Raw genomic sequence first — 23,770 nt, forward strand, 5'->3', positions numbered from 1 at the left:
TCCCTCTCCCTCCCTCCCTCCCTCCCTCCCCCCTCTCTCTGTGCAGCTCTCAACTCATGACTACTCAGTACAAGATATAAAGCCTACTCTCTTTGTCTTGACTAAGAACTCCTAAGAGGACAAGAGTTTTCATGGATCCAGAGACCTCTGTATGAGAACATCAGAAACCAATGTTTCCTCTGCCCAATCCAGCTTCCCTTGCAATGATCCAAGCATCATTCCCTAGAGTACTTACTGTCAGAATGCATGAAAATCTCAATCTTAGATTCTGTTTCCTAGTGAACTTGACCTTTGATGTCCTCTTTGTGTTATGAGAATGGTGGTGGTAGAAGCAGCTCACACTATGGAGCAGTTCTGTGAGACCAGTTCTGAATCACAAGTACTGTTGATATTAGATCCATACCAACACCATGACCAGTGGAATGTCCAGTGCCCAAGCAAGTCAAGCCACCCACTCATATAGATGGGAGAAAGTTAAAGTAAAGGTGAAGGATTCAAATACATTTTCATGGATGGCAGAGGACCTCTGGACTACTTCTTTGATAAAACCTTTTGGGTATCAGTGTTTTGACTTCCTTGCTACCTTCTATCTCAACACATCCCTGGTGGCCATCAAGTGTTCTGCTTCTGTCTTCTATAAAAGTACTCATCCCTTCATTCTGTAGTGAACTTTTAGGAATGAGGATTTCGAATGTGGTAACTCTGGATTTCCAAGACCTAGCATACTGCTTGCTAAATATCAGGTGTTCAGTGTGCTAAACACAGAGGTTCAATCTCTGTAACTGTGAATACTGGGTAAAAGAAGTAAGTAGGGATGTTCTGGATTCTTTTCACCCCCATCTTGGTATTGCGAACCTCAACATGCCTCCATTTTGTACTTTGTAAAATTGGGACAATATTATTATCTCTTAGCATTATTATGGGCATTATATAAAGTAAATGATACCATATGTATAAGCCACAGATGCAATAAGTGCCTCATAACTGTGGTCTATCAATATTTACCAGCCAGGAATCAGTTGATTTTTCTCCTTGGGTCCCATCTTCAGAGAAGTCTGTTAGAAAGAACCCATCCCTTCTTGAACATCCCTCTGCATGGGAAGGGCTGACACTACTTATCAGGACAGTGCCTTGCAACCCTTTTGGCAATGGGGATTGCCTGGCACATTTGTTACTTTCATACTGCTGTGACCATGATCTCTGACAAAAATTCTTTCGACTCTCATTTTTGGAGTGTTTCAATTCAACATGGCAAGGAAGCCAAGGCAGCTTAGGTCATGGTTCGATGAGCATGAAACAGGCTGTTCACATTGAAACAAACCAGGAAAAAGAGAGAATGAGGGCCTGTCCCTATTTACTTATGTCTGTCTCACAGACTTCCAATTAGCAGCATTAGCCAGGAAGCAAGTATTCAAATCATGACTTCATGGGGGTACATTTTAAATTCAATCTATAACACTTAAACTAAAGACCCTCTGATCTGGGGCAGATTATTCATGCTTATAGGGAGAAAAGACTCGAAGGGGTCTTGCCATGTATCCAAAGACATAGAATCTGGGTTACTCAGTCATGCTACAGTGGGAGAGGACACTGACTGCTACCAACCATGGGCAAGGTGATCTCAGTCTCTTCACTGAATACTCACTGCACAGGAACTCAAGGTTTCTTGAAGCTATTTCATAGAACAGAAGAAAGCTTAGTTGATGATCTTCCAGATACAGCTTATATTTTATATTCCCATTATAACCCCTCTTGTTAGCTTTTTATAAATATCGTTAACAGAGATGTGACAACTGATCTAGTAAATTTTTTATCAGCAATTTGGACTTAGATAGTAATGGCTTGGTGACAACATGATCAGAGAACAGAAGTTCATGAAGGCAAGCCAAGGTTTTGGATCAAAGAATTAGGATCCGAGAAAGAGACAGACAAATTAAACCAATGAAGCCAATCTAATAAGACTACATCTAACAAGGCTAAATATAATCATATGGACCAAGGTCAGAAACCTTACCTGTCCTGGGAGATTTTTTCATATCTATCTAATGACTATCTTCATCCCAACAAGGACATGAAGTTTTAGCTCAGGAGAATGTTGGTGATTCTCCAGGCATTTTCCACTACCTGGCAGCATAGCTTGGAAACTTGACCTATTGAGTCAGAGGTAGGGACCAACAATCTACCTTAACAAGCTTTCATGGGAATTCTAATACACAATAAAATTTTCAAGCCAAGGCTAGGAAGAGAGCTCAGTTGATAAGGTATTAGCCATATAAGTATGGGACCTGGATTACATCTCTACTCCCTATGTAAGAAACGAGGCAAATCCCTGATGCTTGCTAATGAGCCAGCCTAGCTGAATAGTGAGTCTCAGTACTAGAGAGAAATACTATCTCAAAAACTGAGTAGACAACCCCTGAAGAACTGTGTACTAAGGCTAACTACTCATCTCTGATCACAAGAGCATACACAGACACTTATAGACCATACACACATGCACCATGACATGTATTTGCACCTTCCGACATAAATAAGTGCATTTGTAAATAACTGTAAAAAATTATAAGATTGGGCTAGAGAGAGATGGCTCAGAGGCTAAGAGTACTGATTGCTGTCCTAAAGGTCCTAAGTTCAATTCCCAGCAACCACATGGTGGCTCACAACCGTAATGAGATCTGATGCCCTCTTCTTGGGTGTCTGAAGACAGCTACAGTGTACTAACATATAATAAAAAAATCTTTAAACTAATTATAAGATTTAAGTGTATTTAATATTACTAAAGCTCACAAGTTAAGATAAGATGAAGTGGAGCTTTAAGACAAACCCATGAATCGAGGCCAGGGAGTTGGCTCAGTGGGTGAAACACTTGCACCAGCAGAAGGGCCTGAGTTTGGATCCTCAGCACTTACATAAATCCTAGGTGGTGTGGAAGTCCTTGTGTAATGTCAGCACATGCAGGAAACAAAGAGATCTCTGAGTCAGGTTGGCTAGCTAGGCTAGCAGAGTTGGTGAATTCCAGATTCAGTGAGAGACCCTGTCACAGTAGATAAAGTGGAAAGTGAACTAGGGAAATACATGATACCAGCTTTGGGCCTTTTTATGCATATGCTCACACATATGCAAGCATATTTGTATGCATATATGAGCACACACACACTTCCTCCTAGAAAGGGAATAAATGCCACAGGTTATGTAAACTACCAATGGAAGGGGAAGAGAAAAGAAAACAAACAAATAAACAACAAAAACCCAGTCAGTTTATATACTACCCCAGGCCTCAAAGACTAAAACATCCTGTATTATAATTGAAGTAGAAACATCTTCATATAGCAAGTCTATATTATAGCAAATGATCATAGGGCTCAACAACAGTTTCTGAAGGTGATTTCTTTAGTGGTCTGCCTCTTAACTGTACTGATGGCAGAATAAGCTTTGTGGTTTCTGAGGAAAATACAGTCAGAATATAGGATGGAGATTTTGTGATCTGTGTCCATGTAAATGTAGGTTCAAGAAGTATTTTCACCATGCTGGTCCTCGCTTAATGACATAACCTTATTTGGACCCTATGCTCAGGGTTGAAGTTACTATCTGGGAAAAGAATGGACTGGCAAAAGCCCTAAAATTCCTTCACGTCAACCCTTTCAAATTGCAAAACTAATACAGCATGACTGGGCTAACTGGTTCATTATTTACTTCCTGGTAACTTTTAAAGAATACCAATCTTAGCACCTTGTATCTTTGTTAAGATTGTTAACATATGAGACATTAGCATTTAAAAGTTAACATATCCCAAATGACAAGAGAGGAGAGTGCAAAACATCTCCCGTGGTTTGTAAATAACAAGATGTTGATTTAGTGGTTAAAACCCCAGTTCAGAAGTCACAGAAAAAGGATGTGCATGCTTATTTGGGCCCTATGATATGGCCTTGGATAGGGTACTGGATTCCCACATGGTCTCACTTTCCTTTGGTACGAGAAGTTTCAAATGGTCCATACCTTACTACTCACAGGTAATGTCTTCATTGTGGGAGCAGTGCTTGTTGATGCCGACCATGTGATATGGACCATGTGACATCTCTCACTACCTCATCAGAGACTTCGTAGGTGACATGCTTTACTAACAAAAAAGAAAAATTATAGAGGCCAAGGAAAGCCAGCTCCTTATGATGAGTCCATATCTTTATCATGGCCAGGGTGTGTCTCCTTGGGTATTGATTCCAATATTATTTTAAGTAGAAACCACAGGATAAAGGGCTACCAAGAAAATAGTATGAGAGCTGGGGAGGATCCTGTGATGGTCCATAATGCACGTAGTGAAGTGAAGGGTCTAGAATCTACATACATGCACATCCTTTCACCATAATTTCCTCTTAGTCTTCTTGCCTCTGGATTTGAGAGCCTTGAGTTTTGTACCTTTGGTTGATCTTGAATTTCAGGGTGTCTTGGGCAATAAAATAAGAAAGGAGTCTGAAGGCCTTTGTTAAGTCTCAGCTCTGCCACATATTATACACAATGCCTTTGGCAGCTCACTTTTTCCATGTGATTCTTAGCATGTATATCTATTTGATGGGTGAACTGATTCTTGGATGTTTTGTGATTTCTGGAACTGTTATAGAGGTTAAAGAGACTTGCATAAAAACATATTGTGAGCTCTGCTATGCCAGGTAAATATAAGACAATATTATCTAAAAGGAATGTCCCCAAATGCCTACATATTTCCTATTATGACACTAGAACCTTCTTCTTTTTTTAAAAGGTTTATTTATTTTGAATGTATATGAGTGATCTATCTTCACAAACACAGGAAGAGGGGATCAGATCCCATTATAAATGGTTGTGAGCCACCATGTGGTTGCTGGGAATTGAACTCAGGACCTCTGGAAGAGCAGTCAGTGCTCTTAATCACTGAGCCATCTCTCCAGCCCCTAGAACCCTCTTGTGATTACTGTTCTTCAGGATACCTTTACACTACTGTCTTCAGCCCAGCAGGATACTACGTTATAGCCCGATATATCTAATTTCTGACTAGCAATTTAGTATGGGAGGAAAAGTAATGGTCTACATATATAATGTATATTATATAAATATATATATTTACATATATTTAATATATAACATATATTTAATTATGGTAATTATGATTTTAGTATTAACATATATTTAATATATAATATGTATTTAATTGTTATGTTACATATTACATGTGTTAATATTATATACATTACATATGTTAAAGCTATACCAGTCTTTTTAAATAGGATTATATCAGATTAGTAAATTCTTTGAAACACTATTTGGCAATGACATCACATGCTTGAAAGCTGTACTATACAACTCAAGTGAGAGATGTGAAGAGTCCTTGCCATGTGCTGTGCATCTACAAACTCTACCGAGCCTTCCAGGTCATGATGGACTATATACCCTTGAACTGAGGGCCAAAATAAATCGTTCTTCCATTAAGAAAAAAATTCAGTAAGAGAAGTATCTAGAGGTCACTACCACCCAAACCCCCATGTGTACCTGGGTGATTATGCCTAGTCTTTAACAACTCCCCTGCACGAGTGTCTAGGGAAAAAAATCAGGTTATCTTCAAGAGTACACTGGAAATGGTAATTATGAAGCTATGTGGCTTGATTGGCCCCTGTTTTGTTTTGCATTTGTGGCCATGGAAAATAAAAGCACCAAGTACAATGGCTTTTGTTTTCATAGTTCTAAACAACATTGCTCAGTCTGAAAAAATAAATGTTTCAGTAGGTGGTTGAAGATAGAACTTGTTTAGTGCATAGTTTTTGGTTTTATGGGACCAACACCACACAGGGGATTCAAGTAAAGAGATCCTAGTAGGAAGATGTGTGAATAACAAGGAACTCAGAAGGCAGGAGGCATCAAGGTGCTTTCTTCAGAATGGTCCCACTTTCCAGCTTTTGGGAAGCAACTATTTGTTGGCATGATGTATTTGCCCATATTAAAAATGGCTCCTGGGGCTAGAGAGATAACTCTGTAATCAAGAACACTGGCTGCTCTTATAGAGGACCCAGGTTTGATTCCCAGCGCCCACACGATAGCTCACAATTATCTGTAACTTCAGTCTCAGGTGATTCAATACCATCTTTTGGCCTCCATGGCATCAGACATATACATAAAGTTGGATCAGTGGTTAAGATAGTGTCCTGCTCTTGTGAGGGACCCCCATTTAAATCTTAGCACCCACTTCAGGAGGCTCACAACTGCCTGTAACTCCAACATCAGGGGAATCCCATGCCTCCAGATTTGTCCATCAGGTGCCTGCTGCATATGAGCATACTCAAATGCAGATACAAACATGTACACATAATTAAGAATAAAATAAACTTGTTTCCTTAGAAAAAAGAGTAGTTCCTGCTTGGATTGTGAATGGCCACTCTTCCAATATTGGATTCCCTTTGGCATAATCAGCAGATCACGAATGGGAAGAGAAGGAGTTACAGATGTTTCCCTTGAACATACAACATCACCCAGTATGGTGGGTGGAGAAATTTCCATATAGGGAGAACATATTCAGGAGGCTGGGGAGATCACCTTTGCCTTCCAAAGGGCCCCTTACAATATCCAGATCATCTGAGGCAAGATGTGAAATCACCTCACTCATGATCAAGAGAACCTCAATAAAGTATTGATTTTTCAACCCATCCTTCAAGGAAGTCATCCTCTTTGACTTCCTCTGTCCTGTATGAACGAGACCAACATTTGAGAACATTTGTTCTACAAGCGTAAGAACCTGAGTTCAAATACATGTAAAAAGCTAGGCACAGCATCATACATGCCTGTGACCTCAGCTTGGAGGGAGGAATGGACAGGAGAATCACTGGGGCTTGCTGGCTACCAGCCTAGATTTGAATTCATAGAGTATCTGACTCTAGGATATAAATTAGTGTGGGATAGAGGAGGCTACCCAGTGTTCTCTGGCCTCCATGTAGGCATGTAAACACATACGTACACTACACCACATGCACGTATACACGCACACACACACACACACGCACCACATGCACACATAGTGTACTGTATTCTGTAAGGACTCAAGTTTCTATTATGCTTGAAGTCAAATTCGTCCATATATTTGAAAGATAATACTGACTTAATCTGTGTGTCTCTGGTTTCCTCCTTTGGAAATGGGTACCATTATTCATTGCTCATGTCAATATCATTGAGTTTAAAAATAATAAAATGAAAATACTCAGTACAGTCCCAACCACAAATCAGACACGTAACAAATCTGAGCTGCATCCATTTCAAGAGGATGTGAATGATACATGGATAACCACAGTCCACAAAGGACAGGTCAGCTCTTCTATACTTGCTTCCTAGGAACAGTGGCATTGCACATGACCTGATGGAATCACTGAGTAGTTTACCATAGGAACAGTCTGTCTTGGGCCTTCTGAGTTCAGTAGCTTGGATCTCAGCTCACAGTCACCACACCCACTTCATGTTGAAGGTGACTGAAGACAACCCCCCTAAGCCGTGTAACGGGCACCTAGCATGAAGCCTTCTCCAAGGGCAGCTGTGTTTTCAGAATGGCTGAGTGATTATTTTCTGGCATTTCTCTACCAGGGTCTTGGAAAACCCATAAGTTATCTCACAAAGGGAAGCATTGAGCTGAACTGTGCGTGGGGTGAGGTGAAGTGCTTGACTTGAGACAGACATTCTTTTTACGGTTCTACAGGGACACTTTGGACAATGGATCTTTTCACAGAAGTGAAGTTTGTACACAGCTGATATTGTCCTGTGTCAGCTCCGAAAGTTTTTTAGCACATTTTCTCTTTTATTTTAAAAAGAGGGGTGAGGATTCCTAAATGTGCACATACTTCTTGCCTTCTTAACTAAAAGCATGTGCTCTGAGCCAGTGTTGGCTGAGAACTGGTGCCACATTTCAGGATTTCACAATTCATTAATTTTTACAACAAGCCTGTGAAATGGGTGCTGCCTAATCCTTGCTTTTGCAGATGAGAAAAGTGAGGACAGAGAAGCCAAGTTATTGATTTATTCAAGGTTGTGTAGTTAGAAGTAGTAGACTTGAGACTTGAATTCCATCTCCTCAGCTCCTTAAAAAACAGGACTTATTGCTGGAGAATATTTTGGTTTAAAAAAAAAATGACAGGAATGGTTATTAACCACCAAAGTAAGAAATCTGAAGGTCCATTTCAAAAATGTTTCCATATGCTCGAGTTTGAAAAAGAATTAGTCTTCATGCCAGAAGCATAAACTTTTACATATCTGTGACAACTCCTTTGTTCCACAGTTGTCATTTGAGCACCTGCTCTATGGTGTGACTGTGAGAACATTGTATGCCAGATACTATAGAAACCAATACATTTCATGAGGCACACAGTTGCCTTCCTAAGTACCCCTTACAAGATCCACATCATCTGAGGCAAGATGGGGAGCTAGCTCACTTCACTCATACTCAGGAGAACCTTACGAAAGTGTTGTCTTTTCAACCCATCCTGCAAGGAAGTCATCCTCTCTGAATTCCTCCATCCTGTATGAATGAGACCAGTGCATCAGAGTGGGAGACACGGGTAGAATTAGATGCTATTTGGCTTCAAAGAGGCCTCACTGTGCTCATAACAGTTCAAGCCATTTTGCTTGGCCATATGCTAACGGACCTTAGGTTGTCGGATGGAACAGTTTGTTTTCTCAGATGGTGGCTAATGAAAAGGAGAAGCTCATAAGAACCGTATCCCTTGATAAAAGATATTTTTTTCAACGAGATGTGTTCTTCCATGCATGTAGTTAGCAAAGGAAGTTAAATGCAGCTCTAAGAATAGATCTAAAACCCAAAGCTATTGGGTACATTGATGGCATCCATGAAATTGAGCATGTGATTTCCTATGGCAATGGCTTAGACATAATTTTTATAACTGTCTCATTTTAAAAGTAATAAATTAACAGGGAATACCCTGTAATTTCTCTCATGCAGATATGACTTAGATTCTACATTTTCAGATCCCTAGGGCCGTCTTTTGATGTCCCTTTTTTGAGCTCGCTACCTTCCTCCTATAGGAAATGCTGCAGTCTTTCGATGGCTCCTGTTCATTACTGTGGATGCCGCTTATGCGCAATGCTGGCGTAAATATGTGTGGTGATTGAGGAGAGATGGTTGGTTGTCTTGAGCCCTTTAAATTAGGTCTCACAGATAGACTGGTAGCCATTGTGTCTGGCTGCTTTCCAGGTATCTGCTTCTAACCACTCCCTAGTATGTTTTTTAAACCTTTGATTAAGTGCTGGAATGTCTAATGACCAATCTAGTCAATATGTGTTTTCAGACTAAGAGTGAACAGACTCTGAGGGAGGATAAAGGGCTGGATCAGAGTGTGAGCCACAACTCTCTTCACTGCCAGGAAAGCATTACTTATCCACACAGAGATAATTGAATTTTGTTTTATTGCTGATATCTAGCTAAGTGGCATTACTATTAGGGACACTTTGGCAAGAAGGAAATTTTTTACAAAAGGAAGGAGAGGAAAGGAGCGGGGGAGGGAGGGGAAGGGAAGAGAATGCAGAGCAGTGTTTTGAGTGGCTCTCATTTTGAATATCTTTACGCTTGCTTTTCACAGTGGCTTGAACTTCATTGACCTGATGGTGCGACAGGGAAACATTGACAACCCTCCCAAGACACCCTTGGTGCCAGGATTCGAATGTTCTGGGATTGTTGAAGCTCTGGGGGACAGTGTAAAAGGATACGAGGTAAAATTTCAAGTCTGACTTCAACCATCGTAATCCTCTAGAGCCCATGAGGCAGTAAAACTGTAAAAATGTATTTCATATAATAGCAGACATGTTTTGTTTTGTCACTTTGTTATTTGGTAATATTCACCATGTTTGCAATGATAGGACTTTCCAAAAAAAATCTCATGGCTTTATTTGTAGCTTATTTCTTATGTTTTTTTATTTCTTCATATGTTGTCTTGGTTGCTCTTGGCAACAGTTTGGGGAAGTAGACTGGACAAGTGTTGCTGTATTCTTTATTCATAATTACTTATCTACACAGAGATAATTGAATTTTGTTTTATTGCTGATGTCTAGCTAAATGGCTTTACTATTAGGGACACTTTGGCAAGAAGGAAATTTTTTACAAAAGGAAGGAAAGGCTAGGAGGAGGAATGGGGAAGGCAGGGGAAGGGAAGAAAATGTATTAAGACTATTTGATAATAGCTAAGGGCATATCTTCTTGCCCCAGCTACAGCTACCATTTCCCACCATCTAACCAACTACAAAACACAACAGTAAGGGGAGTTACTTGTTTTATAATGTGGTTCCTTAATGTGGTTCCTTAAAGTGTTTACTTAGTTTATACCTTTTAAGTTATCATGTATAAATTCTGAACTATTTTAGGAACAGATAGAGCAGGATTTTAAATTAAAAAAAAAAAAAAAAAAACCTTAAGTCAAAGAATCTTTCCCTAATAATAGGATAGAATTGGTGCTGAATTAATGGCTTTGGAAGAGGGCAACAGGTAAGTGGTTTATTCCATTATTCTGCATTCATACACTTATGAAATTCTCTACAAGAAAACATTTAATCTTGAAAAAAAAAAAAGGATGCATGCATGACTTTCCCTACAAACTAAATACAATTTTGTCTATAAAAACTGAAACACTGGGGCAGGCCAAGCAACTACTGGATAAAGATGCTTGCCACCACGCCTGAGGGTTTGCATTCAATCCCCACAACACACCTGGTTAAAGAACTGCACATTGTCCTCGTACTTGGCATGCGTGTTGTGGTGTGCACGCACACACACATTTGTACACACACACATACACACACATAAATGATATATTAAAAATCTTATGAAATGCCTCAGCAACATCAGCTGTATAAAGTTTGTGAGTTGAGAATCTGAAAACTCACTACAAATCATTTAAGAGCTCTTACTCATAACTGAGTGCTCAGCAGGGAGGCTCAGTGACTGACATTTGAGAACTCACATATCTAGCTTTGTAGAGGAGTCATTTTTTCTCTAATTATAAGGGACACCCCCCCCCACACACACACACATGCTCAGTAAAGGTTTTTACTATTCCCTCAGGTTCACAAGGTGCAGTAATTCTCTGTGAGGTTAAAAGGAACAAAGCTGGTCCCAGATTCAAGTCACCAAAGCCGTTTGACACTTCCTACAGTCTCATGGCCTTTACCCATATTCCCATCCTCATGCCCAAAAATACATGCAAAGAATGAGGAAATGAAGGTGAACCCTGAAAAATCCAATGCCAAAGCTCTCTTCAACTTGATCTTCAGTCTGCAGCTCATCCTTTCCCCAGCTGGAACTTGGCTCTACCTGAAAATACCGAATGTTCCAAATTGATAGTGATAAATGCCTGGAAGCCTCATCCCACTTAGAGGTGTTCCTGTCAAAGATTTCCAAATAATATAGGAGAAGAAAAGCTCAGAAAAGAAGAAAAAAATGAGCTTTTGATTTTTAAATCCAACTTTCCTTTCTCTGTCCCTAGTAGATATTTTCACCAAGGCACACATCTCTCCCTGGAAGTACTGCATCTATATGGATCTGTTTGTTCTTCACTCTCCCACATGGTCCCAAAGGAAAAGCTCAGTCTGCTTGCTGTGTTAGCCATGGGCACTGAATAAATATCAGTTACCAGAAATGTTATTGGTCTTGACTTAGAGGGATAACTTACCACTCTCAATATGAGCTTGTTCTTTAAATACCGCTTCTAGTTAGCCCTGGCTTGACAGTAATATTAGGCCTTCATGTCAGCCCTTCTTCTGCCAGTGATTTTCAGCTGTACATATTTTTTTACAGGTCCCCTGCATGTTTCCATACAGAGTGTGATGCGGGAGAGAGCCAACACTAATACACGCATGTGATTCTGACTTAAGATTCTTAATGTTGGAGAAGGAATCCCATGCAACAACGTGGTCTGTGGCACTCTTGGTGTGATTGATAGCAAAGGGTTGAAAAGATGCTGCCAGAGACCATCAGTAAAGGACTGATGTGGGCTTATGATCTCAGGGCTGATTTTAGTTTTCTTACAAGAATCAACTAATTGGATAAATAGGCATATATATTTCACACATAGATGAGTACATATGCGTATGCCGATCCTATTGCCTAGTCATGCTTGCAATTTTGAGAACGAAATAAATGCATGAATGATAGACTGATGGAGAACGAGAGCTCTGAGAGTGGTCGTACACTTCCACTGTGAAGCGCATCAAGACACTCAATTCATTTCCTTCCACTTGGACGCTAGAGACCATTAGCTACTCTGGGGTATTGAGTATATGTCTCCATTTTCACAACTTCATAAAGAAGCCAGTGCTGTACTCTCTTTGTGATCTGGTCCAAATGCTTATATTGAAGACAGTGCTTAACTGAGTCACTGCTAGTAGCGTGGCCTTTCTTTGCTCTCTCAGTTTGGTCACTGAGCATCCATTCCTTCTACTTCATGCAGTGGAGCAGGTCTGTGCTTGCCAGTGTTATCACTGATGTGTGAATGGCTGAGTTTCAAAACCAGTTTTTCTTTGTAAAACAGGTGCATGTGTTTCCCTTTTCTTGGTTTCCATGAACTGTGCTATGTACACTGGGTGTATATTACTTCATGAATACTGTGTCCATTTCAGAGATGGAAAGTGCCTTAAACAGTCACTTTCAGTGTGGTATCATAGAATCTCCTGTTGTATAACTTCTACGTACTATGTTTTCTTCTTAGCACTTCACCTGCAGTACAGTGGGTTACTTATTTGTGTCTGGAGATGAAATACCAAGAAGCCATTCATGATGCTGCTCTAGCTCTTTGACCTTTGACAGTGATTTGATATTTCTTTGGCTTTCTTTAAATGACCATACTTATGTCATTCATTAAAACACAAGGGCTGTGATGAAACCCATCTTAAAGGCATTGCTGCTACTGTTGGATAAGGTTAGAAAGCCAACACTAAGCTATAGGAAAAATAAAACAGTAGAACCGATTATAAGAAAAATGTGTAAAAACTGAACCATTTCTTTGGGAACACCATTAATTTTTGAGAGTTGACACTGACCATAGCAAATCTGTTACATCTGAAAGCTGTAATAAAAAGAGCTAATGTTTCAAATCCCCAAATGTTGTCATTTATCTAGCACTTGGTGACTCATACAAACTGCTAGTGTTTCTTCTGCCATTCCCATTTATCTTTAATAATGATGTGCTACAAAAAAACAACAACTTTGCCATTTTAAAAGGATTGTTCTTTTCCTTCCCTTTTCACAGGGTTGGGATAGGCGGCTATTGATAGGAGTGCAGCACCTACCCATGCCTTCATGGGTTTGCCAAAGCTTGCATGTGTCAAAACACATGAAGCCTTTAGGAAAACACCTTCCTGTGCCATACATCCAGTAAACATTGCTCATCACTGTTTCCATCCAACACTGTTCACCTGTTTCACCTGAAGCCTGATTTCTCTTGTTCAGTTCATGTCCATGTGTTTATCTGGATCTCTCTTCTACCAAGCTTTGTGTCCACTAGGATCAATAATCCTAGGATCTGGTTAGACACAAACACAATGAACTAGACAGGTAGGGAGTCTCTCTAGGCATAAAAAACAAATGAGAGTGTTCTGAACTGCTAGTCCTACGCTCAGTGCTCAGGGAAGTTTAACCATCATGCCTTATCTGATCCTCTTGTCACCAATGTAGAGTGGTTAGATGACATCAGAAAGTTAGATCATTAGAAGGTACCTTGACATTGACAGTGCATTATGTGTCACTCAAGGGGTGGAGGGAGGAATGAGAGAACGTAGACTCCATGGCCGTTGGAAGATTTTAATACATTGGTCACAAAGGATCAAAAGTGTCTTGGAATTGGCAGGTAGACATGAATATCTTTGGAGATGCTAGGTTTGGTTTCATGTGAAGGAAACTTTAATATCTATCAGATTCTAATCCCAGAACCTCGCCCCCCACCAAATTATCAACTATATTTATGTTTAAACTGGAAATCTAAAAATATGTCCATCAAAGTGGAGAACTTCTTCTATCCAGTATTCAGCGAGTCTAGGAGTACTTTACAGAATTGAGAGAAGGAGAAAAGCGAAGGCAGGTTTGAACCAGAGCCACAGAAAAGTTTGATCAAGGACCTCTCACTGTCTAGACTGGAGAGAAGCCAGAGACAGGAGAACCTGTGTGTGTCTAGGCCTAATCTTCTGAGAAAAAAGGAAAGATGCAAGTATTAGATACTCCTGTGCCCAGCCATCAGATCACTGTGGTGATTAATTGCTCTCTCAGAACAAGTAGACCTGCTCCACATTGTTCCTATTGCTGGTAAGCCTACCAGGGTTTGGTGACTCAGATATCTCTTCTGAATTGAGCTATCCCAGCTCCTGCAGGGATGCACTGATTCTGGGACAGAGATGTGAGGAACACTATACATGTGGTTCCTGCCTCTGTAGTTCCCATGACATATCTAACTGAGCTCCTTTTAACCCAGGTCTGGTAGGTGCCAGGGTGCATAGCTAAGTCTTTATAGATACTGTGGAATTCACGGACTGAGGCTACAGCCACTTTCTCCCCAGTACACAGAGAACTGTCTGTTCTTAGGAAGCAGACTACTATGGAATCTCTTGGAGCACATCAACCCTTTAATACAGGAAAACATGATCTTTACTCTTTTGGAGCAGTGTCTTAAATACCGCCATTCTCATGCCATCAACCTAAGAGCGTATTTTCTACTAAGATATTCCTTCCAGATAAAATTACCTCCTAAGCCCTACTACTCAAAGTATTTGCCACCTGCAGTTTTTCAGAGAATATGAACAATTGAAGGGTATGAATTGTAATTCATTCACCATTCTATCATCTGTTCTTGGAATTCAACACTGAGAAGGGACTTAACAGTCATGGCAAGAGAACATTGTGATGTCATGAAAAGATTTATGACAGATGACTCTTTGCCATTGTAACCTAATAGGTCAGCGATAGATTGCACCCTAGGTTTCAACATATGTATAGTGAGACTAATATCCCAGAAAGCTGTCATGGAAACTAAATAACTAATGTAATATGAAAATTAGTTTAGCATATAGTATATAATTATTTTTGTTCAGTAAATATTTTCTTTCTGTTATAATTGAATATGCAAATAGAACGGCCTCTCGAGAAGAGAGGTTCCAAGCCAGGGTGTAAGTCCAAAGGCGCTTGGATGTGAGGGCCAATAAAAGCCTTAAAAGAAGGGCACACAGTGCAGGCAGATGGCAGTTTGGGAAGGAGAGTGGAAGAGCTGTATGGTCCTTCTACTTCTATGAGCTGATGGATGTACCAATACAGCTCAGCCTCTGCTCACACCTAGACAACCTTCAGAATTCTAGTGACATGAGACAAAAGTATAGCTCGGTTAATAGAATGCTTATCTAGCATGCATGAGGTACTGATTTGACATCCTCAGACACTATATAAAACCAGGCTTTCTGGTGCATGCCTAGAATCACACTTCTTGGAAGGTAGAGATGGGAAGATCAGAGTTCAAGGTCATCCTCAGCCATATAGCAAGTTTTAGGCCATCCTAGAGTATATGAGATGGTTTGAGAAGGAAGAGAAATAAGGGAGGAGGAGGAAGAGGAGGAAGAGTTATTCCAGTAACAGAATGAGTTTCCCCAAATTTGTAGCTGTGAGAGGAAAAGATAGCAGGGAAGATGTGTAGGTAGCTCCAGATCTCCAGATCCAGAGATCCAGAACTCTCAATGGCTCAGTAAATAATTATATTATTTATAGCAGTTTACTTGAGTTTTACTGCAAATGTATAGAAAAGAGTCTGTTTCATCAAAAAAATAAATATGAAAATCATAAGGATTTCTATAGACTCACAATGTATATGCATTGGGAGAAACAGTCTTATGTGTGTTGTGTAAGAGAAACCCTGTGAGCATTGTGTACCATGGACAGCTCCCAGTGTGCCTGATCCTCAGAACCTCATTTAACCTTGTATTTCTTTATTCTCAGATTGGAGACCGTGTCATGGCATTTGTCAACTACAATGCCTGGGCTGAGGTGGTCTGCACTCCTGTGGAGTTTGTCTACAAGATCCCAGATGACATGAGTTTCTCTGAGGCTGCTGCCTTCCCCATGAACTTTGTCACCGCGTACACGATGCTCTTTGAGATTGCCAACCTCCGCGAAGGGATGTCCGTGCTCGTGCACTCAGCTGGTGGGGGAGTGGTAAGTTTGTTGCTTCTGGTTCGGTTTTCTTCAACGTCCTGATGGTATCAATGGAGTTGAAATTGACAATGTGGTTCTTATGTGAGTTGCGGTCATTGGTAGGAATGATCTACAATAGTGGTGGCATGAATTGCAAAAGCCTTTATAGATTATAGTGGGGTTAGGTTAGGTCTCAGAGAGATGGTCTCTCTTGGGCTTAAGGTGGTCTCAGAATGTCAGGTGAGGACACAGCAGTCTCAGTCATGGCTTTTGTTGAGAGACACTGAAAATGAAGTGCTGTGTTGAACATTACGAGATACCTACTCACTTTACCTCCTACTGATTCCACCTAAAATGCCAAGATAGTGGATAATATCCTTTTCAATTAACTGCAGTATTTGGCATGATTCTTGTAGTAACATTCTAATGGACTGTACTCTGGTATATTTTGTTAAATGAGAAAAATGAGGACAGAGATTAACCTGTCACACTGAGAATTGCACATGACCATTAGGTCACCCAGGAGAGTATCATACATGGAGTCTCTCAGTCTCTCAGAAGTATCTTTCCCAAGTGGGGCAATGGAGGAAATCAAAATTTCTGCTCAGTAGTTCAGGAATAGTGGAGTTTTCTTCTATGGTTTCAATTTGTCTTGGTGTCTATGTCCAATGCATACTGTATGTCTTCATATGGACAAGTACTAAGCTTGGCATGTTCTACTGAGGTTTAGCTGTAACTTTCATCTTTCTGAGAGTAGGCAGCATTACTAACTAAACAAATATTCATTAAGCACATGCCATGGTGTAGAGTCTATGGATGCATAAATTCAGAAGAGAAGGTACAATCTAAAAGAATTTGAGAGGTTTCTAAAGTTGTGATTCTCTTTGGTGCTCTCTGAGATGAAATCTTATGATTGAATCTATCTGAGATATTTTAATTGTAGTTTTGTTAATATTGTTCTAAAATAAAAGCCTTGGCTTTTTACAATTACCAGGATTTTCTGAAGCGTAGAGCAAGTTTTCTGTCTCTGTCCCTCTGTCTCTCTTTCTGTGTGTGTGTGTTAAATAGAGAGGGTTCCTCAGTCATTCTTCATGTGTTCTTTTGAAACAAAGTCTGTCACTGAACCTGATGCTCCCAATTTACTTAAGCTGGCTGGCCAGTAAGCCCTGGGGATCCTTCTGTCTATACCTCCCTTGCACTGGGATTATAAGAACCACCACAGATGCTGAAGATGGAACCCAGATCCTTATGCTTGTACAACAAGCACCTTACCAGAGTAGTTTTCCCATCTCGTGAATGTCATTTCCCTTCTGAAAAACAAACAAACAAACAAATAAAACAGCCTCACATTCAAAAGCAAGAATGAGAAATTTCAGAAGATCTTAAGAATAGATCTTTAATCTCACTCACAAATTTACTGATGTCTTCTGGCCACTAGTAAAGATAGAATAAAACTAAATGCCCCCTAAAAATGAGATGGATTTCCATTCCAGCAATCTGCTAAGAGCAAGCATGCCATTTAGAAAGCTGGCATTTATAGTCTCAGTGTGTTCTGCATACAAATGTGGGGATGTTTTCATGTTGCCAGCAGAAGCACCTATCTGTACTGTGATTCTGGCTTCAGTCCTGGCAAGGGCCATGTGATGGTTCATTCCACTCACCTGACAATTTTGATTGGCTCTGGGATCACCTAAAATACCAGCTCCTGTCCATTACTGGACTTTCTTGATCAGACTATTTTAATCAGGAAAGCCTAAATATGGGTAGCATCTTCCAAGAGCAACCAAGATTATAAAAAAAAAAAAAAAAAAAAAAAGACATGGAAGATGCACCTTGCTTTTTGCCTTCTTGCCTGCAGTCTTGCTGCAAAGTCCATCTAGCTTGTTGCTGCAACATTCTTTCAATGATAGTAGAACCAATTTCTCAGGCTTCCAATGACAACTAAAGACCAGTAGCTCTCTCGAAATCTTCAAGGCCTTCAGATTGGGACTGCTGAGAAGCCCAGTCTCATGGACTGAGCAAGCAAGAAAGCAGCACAGTCCCCTGTGGGCTCTGCTTCAGTTTCTCTCTCCAGGTTCCTGCCTGGGATTCCTGCCACAACTTCCCTTCATGGCAAACTGTTATCTGGAGTTGGAAACCAAAGGAACCTCTTCGTACTATGCTGCTTTTGGTTAGAATGTTTCATCATAACAACAGAAAGCCAACCAGAACATCCCATTTGCATAGAACAATACTGATGTTTTTTTCTCTTTCCTTTCTTGCTGAGAACAAATAGGCACTATCAAGGGTACATTTCTTATATATGGAAAGAAATTCTTGGGAACTGACCATAATTGTTACTCTGCCTCATTCTTCAATTGTAGATATTATCAACAATGACTAAGATGAGAAAGAAGTGAAGAGATTAGAGGAAAGAGAGATCAGGAGAAGGAAAATAAGTTAATGAGCACAACACAGGCTAGGCTGTGTTAAAGCTTTGTGTGAGATGGACAACAGTTTTCTCTGATGGTCTCATAATAGCTGGTAAAAATAAGGGAAATGATCATTGATGTAAGAAAGCTATGTTCATTTGATGGAACCCAACCCATTATCCAGAAAAATACTGGTTTGTAGACTATGTGGCTGTTCTTCTGTGGTTTCTCATAAAGAATGTATGTGAGAAAGCCATGAGAATCTTCTCTAGAGATACTAAAGCATGCGCTGTATTTCCATGAACTATCCTTATGATGTGCTACCAAGACTATCAAATGGCTTAAAGTAAAATAAAATTCAGTGAGAGTCAACATGTGCAGAACCAAGAAGATGTGGTTTGGCTTCATCTTTGGAAAGATTTAAAGGTATTGTTGGGCCTCCTGTTTCTCCAGAGGGAGGCCTCTTGAAGGACATTTCTCACAATCCAAATTGATAGGTGTAGTGACACAATTCATGGTCACCATTAAAGGAAAGAGTATGGATGGAGGACATGCTTATATACACAGACAGACATGCATACTAAGCAGGGTGACACTGTCTTGCAGAAATGAAGACTGTCCTGAGAAAGGCTTGGACTGTCTCCACCCCACATTGGGGAAATGAATGAGTCCTCCAACTTAGAACCAGATTTTTCCCAAGTCAATGGCTGGTGACTCTACAAATGGTCATGGTGCCCCCTCAGAGCAAGTTCCCTTGCTTTATCTTTGATACCCTTGGAGAAGAATGGAGGTATTCCCTACCACTGTCACAGCCACCCTTTGTACAGTGGCTGTGGTAGGCAGGATAATGGCTTCTGAAGAAACCTGAGTCCCTGGTCCCTTTGAATGTGTTCCCTTGCATACCAGAGATCTGATTGGGGTAAGAACTTGAGATAGAGAAATTATCTCAGATTGTGACTGATCCCTATTTAATCTCAAGAGCTTTTGAAGCTAGAAGAAAGAAGCTGAAGAGTCAGGGACAGTGAGACTATGAGCCAAAGAAATTGGATGGCCTCTAGATTCTGAAAAAGACACAGAATCTTGATCCCACAGGAAACACCTCTGCTAACATTATGGTTTCAGCAGAGTGAAATCCACTTCAGATGTGAGATTTCCAGAGGCATACTATAAGAAAGATATATTTTGGTAGCTCCTAACTGTGTAGTAATTTGTCACAGAGGCCATTTTTCCTGGATTGCCCCTCATAGTGGAAGTCCCACTGTGACATAAAAAAAGCACATGAAGCAATAGAAGAGATACAATTTGTACCCTACTCTGGATGATCCTAAGCCTGTTGTTTCCCCACTCAGCAATCCAGAATGTTGGGAGAACATAGGCCATTTGTTTTCATGTTTCTACTTACTTAGGACTGAGGAAATGGCTGTCAGTAAAGTGATTACCATGTGAGTATCTAGACTTGAGTTTGATCTCTAAGACCTATACAAAAAGTCTGAAGCCAATGAGGCAAAGACAGGGACATTTGGGGACAGCCAGTCCATATTATTTGGCAATTTCCAGGCCAGTGAGAATTCCTGAGGAATGACCTCTGGCCTTCACATGGATGCACACACATGTACACACACACACACAAACACACACATACATACATACATACATAAACATAAACACATGCTACTACTTAGTCAATTTTCAGGAATAAGTATAGACATTTAAAAAGCTATGTGGCTCAGGTATACATATTCTATCTTGCTATTGATGTGATAGTAAAGATTAAACCTCATCAGGATAAAACTGCCTAAATTGAGTATCTGTAAAATATACAGTCTTAATAGTGCCAAGATTCCTGTCAGCTTTGCAGTAAAAGTTGGGGTGGACATTTTTCAGATAGCTCATAAAGAATACCAACTTAGACTGTGATTTTACAGAACTATAATTGGACATCGGGAAATAATTCAGACCAGAGCAGGATGTGTGGTCACTGGAGTGGCCCAAATGTGGCTACTGCTCCATCAAAGCCTTAGATACATCAATTTCCTCTGACTCTAGAATGACCAGATGGCTGGAGATGGTAATGCCCCTAATCAAATGTTGAGAAACTGGTGGAAAATTGGTTCATGAGCCCTTAAATGAAAGTAACAAAATAAAGCAGTGGTGTGGGACTCCTGTCAGGAACTTTATGGGCATGTTCCGATCCCACTCTGAATGCCTTGCTGATGAAGCTCTGAGTTCGGGCATTGTGACTCAGGGTATGCTCTAGTTCTGGATGTGGCATAGTCATGACATATCTACTGGGAAGACATTTGCACCTACTTGTGATGTTGGATGTTCTCTAATTTGGATTTTTTTCCCTCATCTGAGCAGTGATCCCAGAGCAGTGAGCATCACCCCCATTTAACAGATATAGGAGCTGATAGGCAGGGAGTGATAGGGTATCCATGTCCAATCATAATGTGCTCCTATACTCTTGACCCTGTGCTTCATGCTCTTAATGTTCTGCCTCCTTGCCCCTAGCATCAGAGAGACAAGGGCTGGCCTCTGACCTTTACAGATCTCCTCAGTAAAGGACTCCAGGAAGATGGTGCCAGATTAACATCTCCCTCCCCTAGCTGCATCCCTCACTGACCTGCTTACTCTTCTCAGAGCATACCAACCACTCTAAAACTCTGTGCTTTCTCACATCCTATTTCTTCTTTCCATAATTATCTTCTCACATGTCAAATGTCACCTCCTCTGAGAAGCCATACAGCAGTCCTTGTCTAGGTAATTCCTTTTGTGAATGCTACAGAAGAATCCTTATAGGCATAAGGATTTCCTTTCAGATGGTTTCTCCTGAGCAGTGCTTCATGGTCTAAGATGTTATCTAGTAGAAAGCATGGATGGTTGTGTGGTTGAAAACCATGAATTTAACACTCAGCTCCGTCTTCTAATAGCTAGATGCTTGTGAGCAATTTAAAATCTATAAAGTGGAAATGCCATTGTCTGCCTTATGACATCACATGAAAAGGAGAAAATAGGGTTAAAATTATGGGTGATATAAAGTGCATTAATTCTCCAGAGAAAGGGAGGGTAATACTGGGATTGGGAGAGAGGAAGAAAGAGAAAAGAAAGGATGGTGAAGGAATGGAGACTTGGAAGGAATGAAGGAGAGAACAAATATGGAGAGGCAAAGAGAGGCTCTCCTTTATATTCATAGTACCAAGAATAATCTTGGACCCAAAGCATGGATGAATAACATCATTTCTGGCAAATATCTGCAGCCAACAAGGGTTTACTCTTATTCATATATCATACTTTTAAAGACATGCAATGAACTGACACCTCACCTCTACTCAATTTTATACAGTTTAATCACAAAGCACCATACAAGCTCATATCAAAGGGAATCCTTCAAAATATCTGACAAATACTATTCAAATATGACAAGGTCATGAAAATAAAAAAAGGCAAAGAACCCCTGAGAAGCAGTCACATAAGAGAGGAGATAAAGAAGGCAGGATATATGTGATGGAGCTAGACAGGTCTTGGAAGAGGGGATCACAATTAGAGAATTGCCTTTGACAGACTGGCCCATGGACAAGGCTGTGGGGGAATTTTCTTAATGATTGATGCAGGATGGTCTAGCCCCCTGGACACAGGGTCATTCCTTGGGAGGAGGGCCTGGATGACGTAAGAAATCGGACTGAGGGAGCCTGTAAGTGACATGGCCTCTGCTTCTGTTCCTGACTCCAAGTTGTTGCTTGAGTTCCTACCCTGATTTCTCTAAATAATGGATGGTGGTGGGGAAAATGTAAGCTAAGTTGCTTTGATGTTTTATCAAAGGAAGTCAACAAGAAGTCAAAACTAGGAAAACGTGGAAATGCAATATGGCACCCTAGATCAGCTCCTGGGATGGACAGTATAGTCTAAAGGGAAAACTGGTGAAATTCAAAGAATCTCTGCAGTTTAATTAATATGATGTTGAGTCTCTAGTTCAGATAAATGTACCTTGCAATGGAAGGCATTGCCATTAAGGACAGCAAGGCAATGTTTATATAGAAAATCTCTATACTCTCTTTTCTACCTCTTTAAAAAACTAAAACAGTTCTAATGTAAAGAGTAGGGTAAGCCAGCCTAAATATTGCTATCTCCTGAGAGGCTCTGACAGTATCTTACTGACACAGATGTAGAGGCTCACAGCCATCCATTGAACTGAGTGCAGGGTCCCCAGTGAAGGAATTAGAGAAAAGACCAATGGAGCTTAGGGGTTTGTAGCCCCTTAGGATGAACAACAACATGAACTAACTAGTACCCTCGGAGCTCCCAGGGTCTCAACCACCAACCAAGGACTGCACATAGAGGGGTCTGATTGTTCAAGCAGCATGTGTATGGTAGAGGATTGCAAAATCGATCATCAATAGGAGGAGAGGACCTTGGCCCTGTGAAGGTTCTATGCCCCAGTGTAGGGGAATGCCAGGGCCAGAAAGTGGGAGAGGGCGGGGTGGCAGGCATGGGGAGGGGGGAGGCAACAGGGGTTTGTTTTTGTTTGTTTTTTTGTTTTTTGGAGGGGAAACTGGGAAAGGAGAAATTCGCATGTAAATAAAGAAAATATCTAAAATAATTAAAAAAAAAAAAAAAGAGTAGGGAGAAAAGTAGACAATTTCAGCTAGGAGATTCTTAGCTAAGGTAAATGGATTATCAAAGTCTTTGTATTTTTCCAGCCCTGCCACAGCAGTCTCTCATTTTCCCCAAGTAAAAGAATTCTTTAGAGAAAATAACTAGGTCTCTATCAATCCTGGCTTTAGTTGAAATCAGAGGGACTGGATGAGGCATCTGAAACTCTTTCCTGGAAGTGAATGAGGTTTTGTGTATGGCCTCCCAGCTGAGATATTAGGAAGAGAAGAAAGAAGAGGAGGAGGATTAAAAGGAGGAGGAGAGAGAAGAAGAGGAGAAGGAAGAGGAGGAGGAGGAGGAGGAGGAGGGAGAAGAAGAGGAGAAGGAAGAGGAGGAGGAGGAGGAGGAGAAAGGAGAGATGGAGAGAAAAATAGTGAGGAGAGAGAGAGAGAGAGAGAGAGAGAGAGAGAGAGAGAGAGAGAATGAGAGAAGCAGGCTGTGAAAAGCCGATCCATCCATGGGTCTTGGAAAGGAAAGGAAAGTTCAACTTTCAGCCAATTGGCTACAGCTCAATGACTACACTCCATTTAGTATG

At 40.6% G+C, this 23,770-nt stretch overlaps 1 protein-coding gene across 1 annotated transcript in view; it reads left to right on the forward strand.

Moving 5' to 3' along the window:
* Vat1l (vesicle amine transport 1 like) overlaps positions 1–23,770 on the forward strand; it is a 168,671-nt gene that overhangs the window by 17,267 nt on the left and 127,634 nt on the right. The window contains exons 2-3 of the mRNA XM_031341507.1: positions 9,600–9,729; positions 15,980–16,195. Of these exons, the coding sequence (XP_031197367.1) occupies positions 9,600–9,729; positions 15,980–16,195 (346 nt within the window). The remainder of the gene's footprint in view (positions 1–9,599; positions 9,730–15,979; positions 16,196–23,770) is intronic.

Source organism: Mastomys coucha, unplaced genomic scaffold (genome assembly GCF_008632895.1).
Source record: "Mastomys coucha isolate ucsf_1 unplaced genomic scaffold, UCSF_Mcou_1 pScaffold22, whole genome shotgun sequence".
Classification (NCBI taxonomy): Eukaryota; Metazoa; Chordata; class Mammalia; order Rodentia; family Muridae; genus Mastomys; species Mastomys coucha.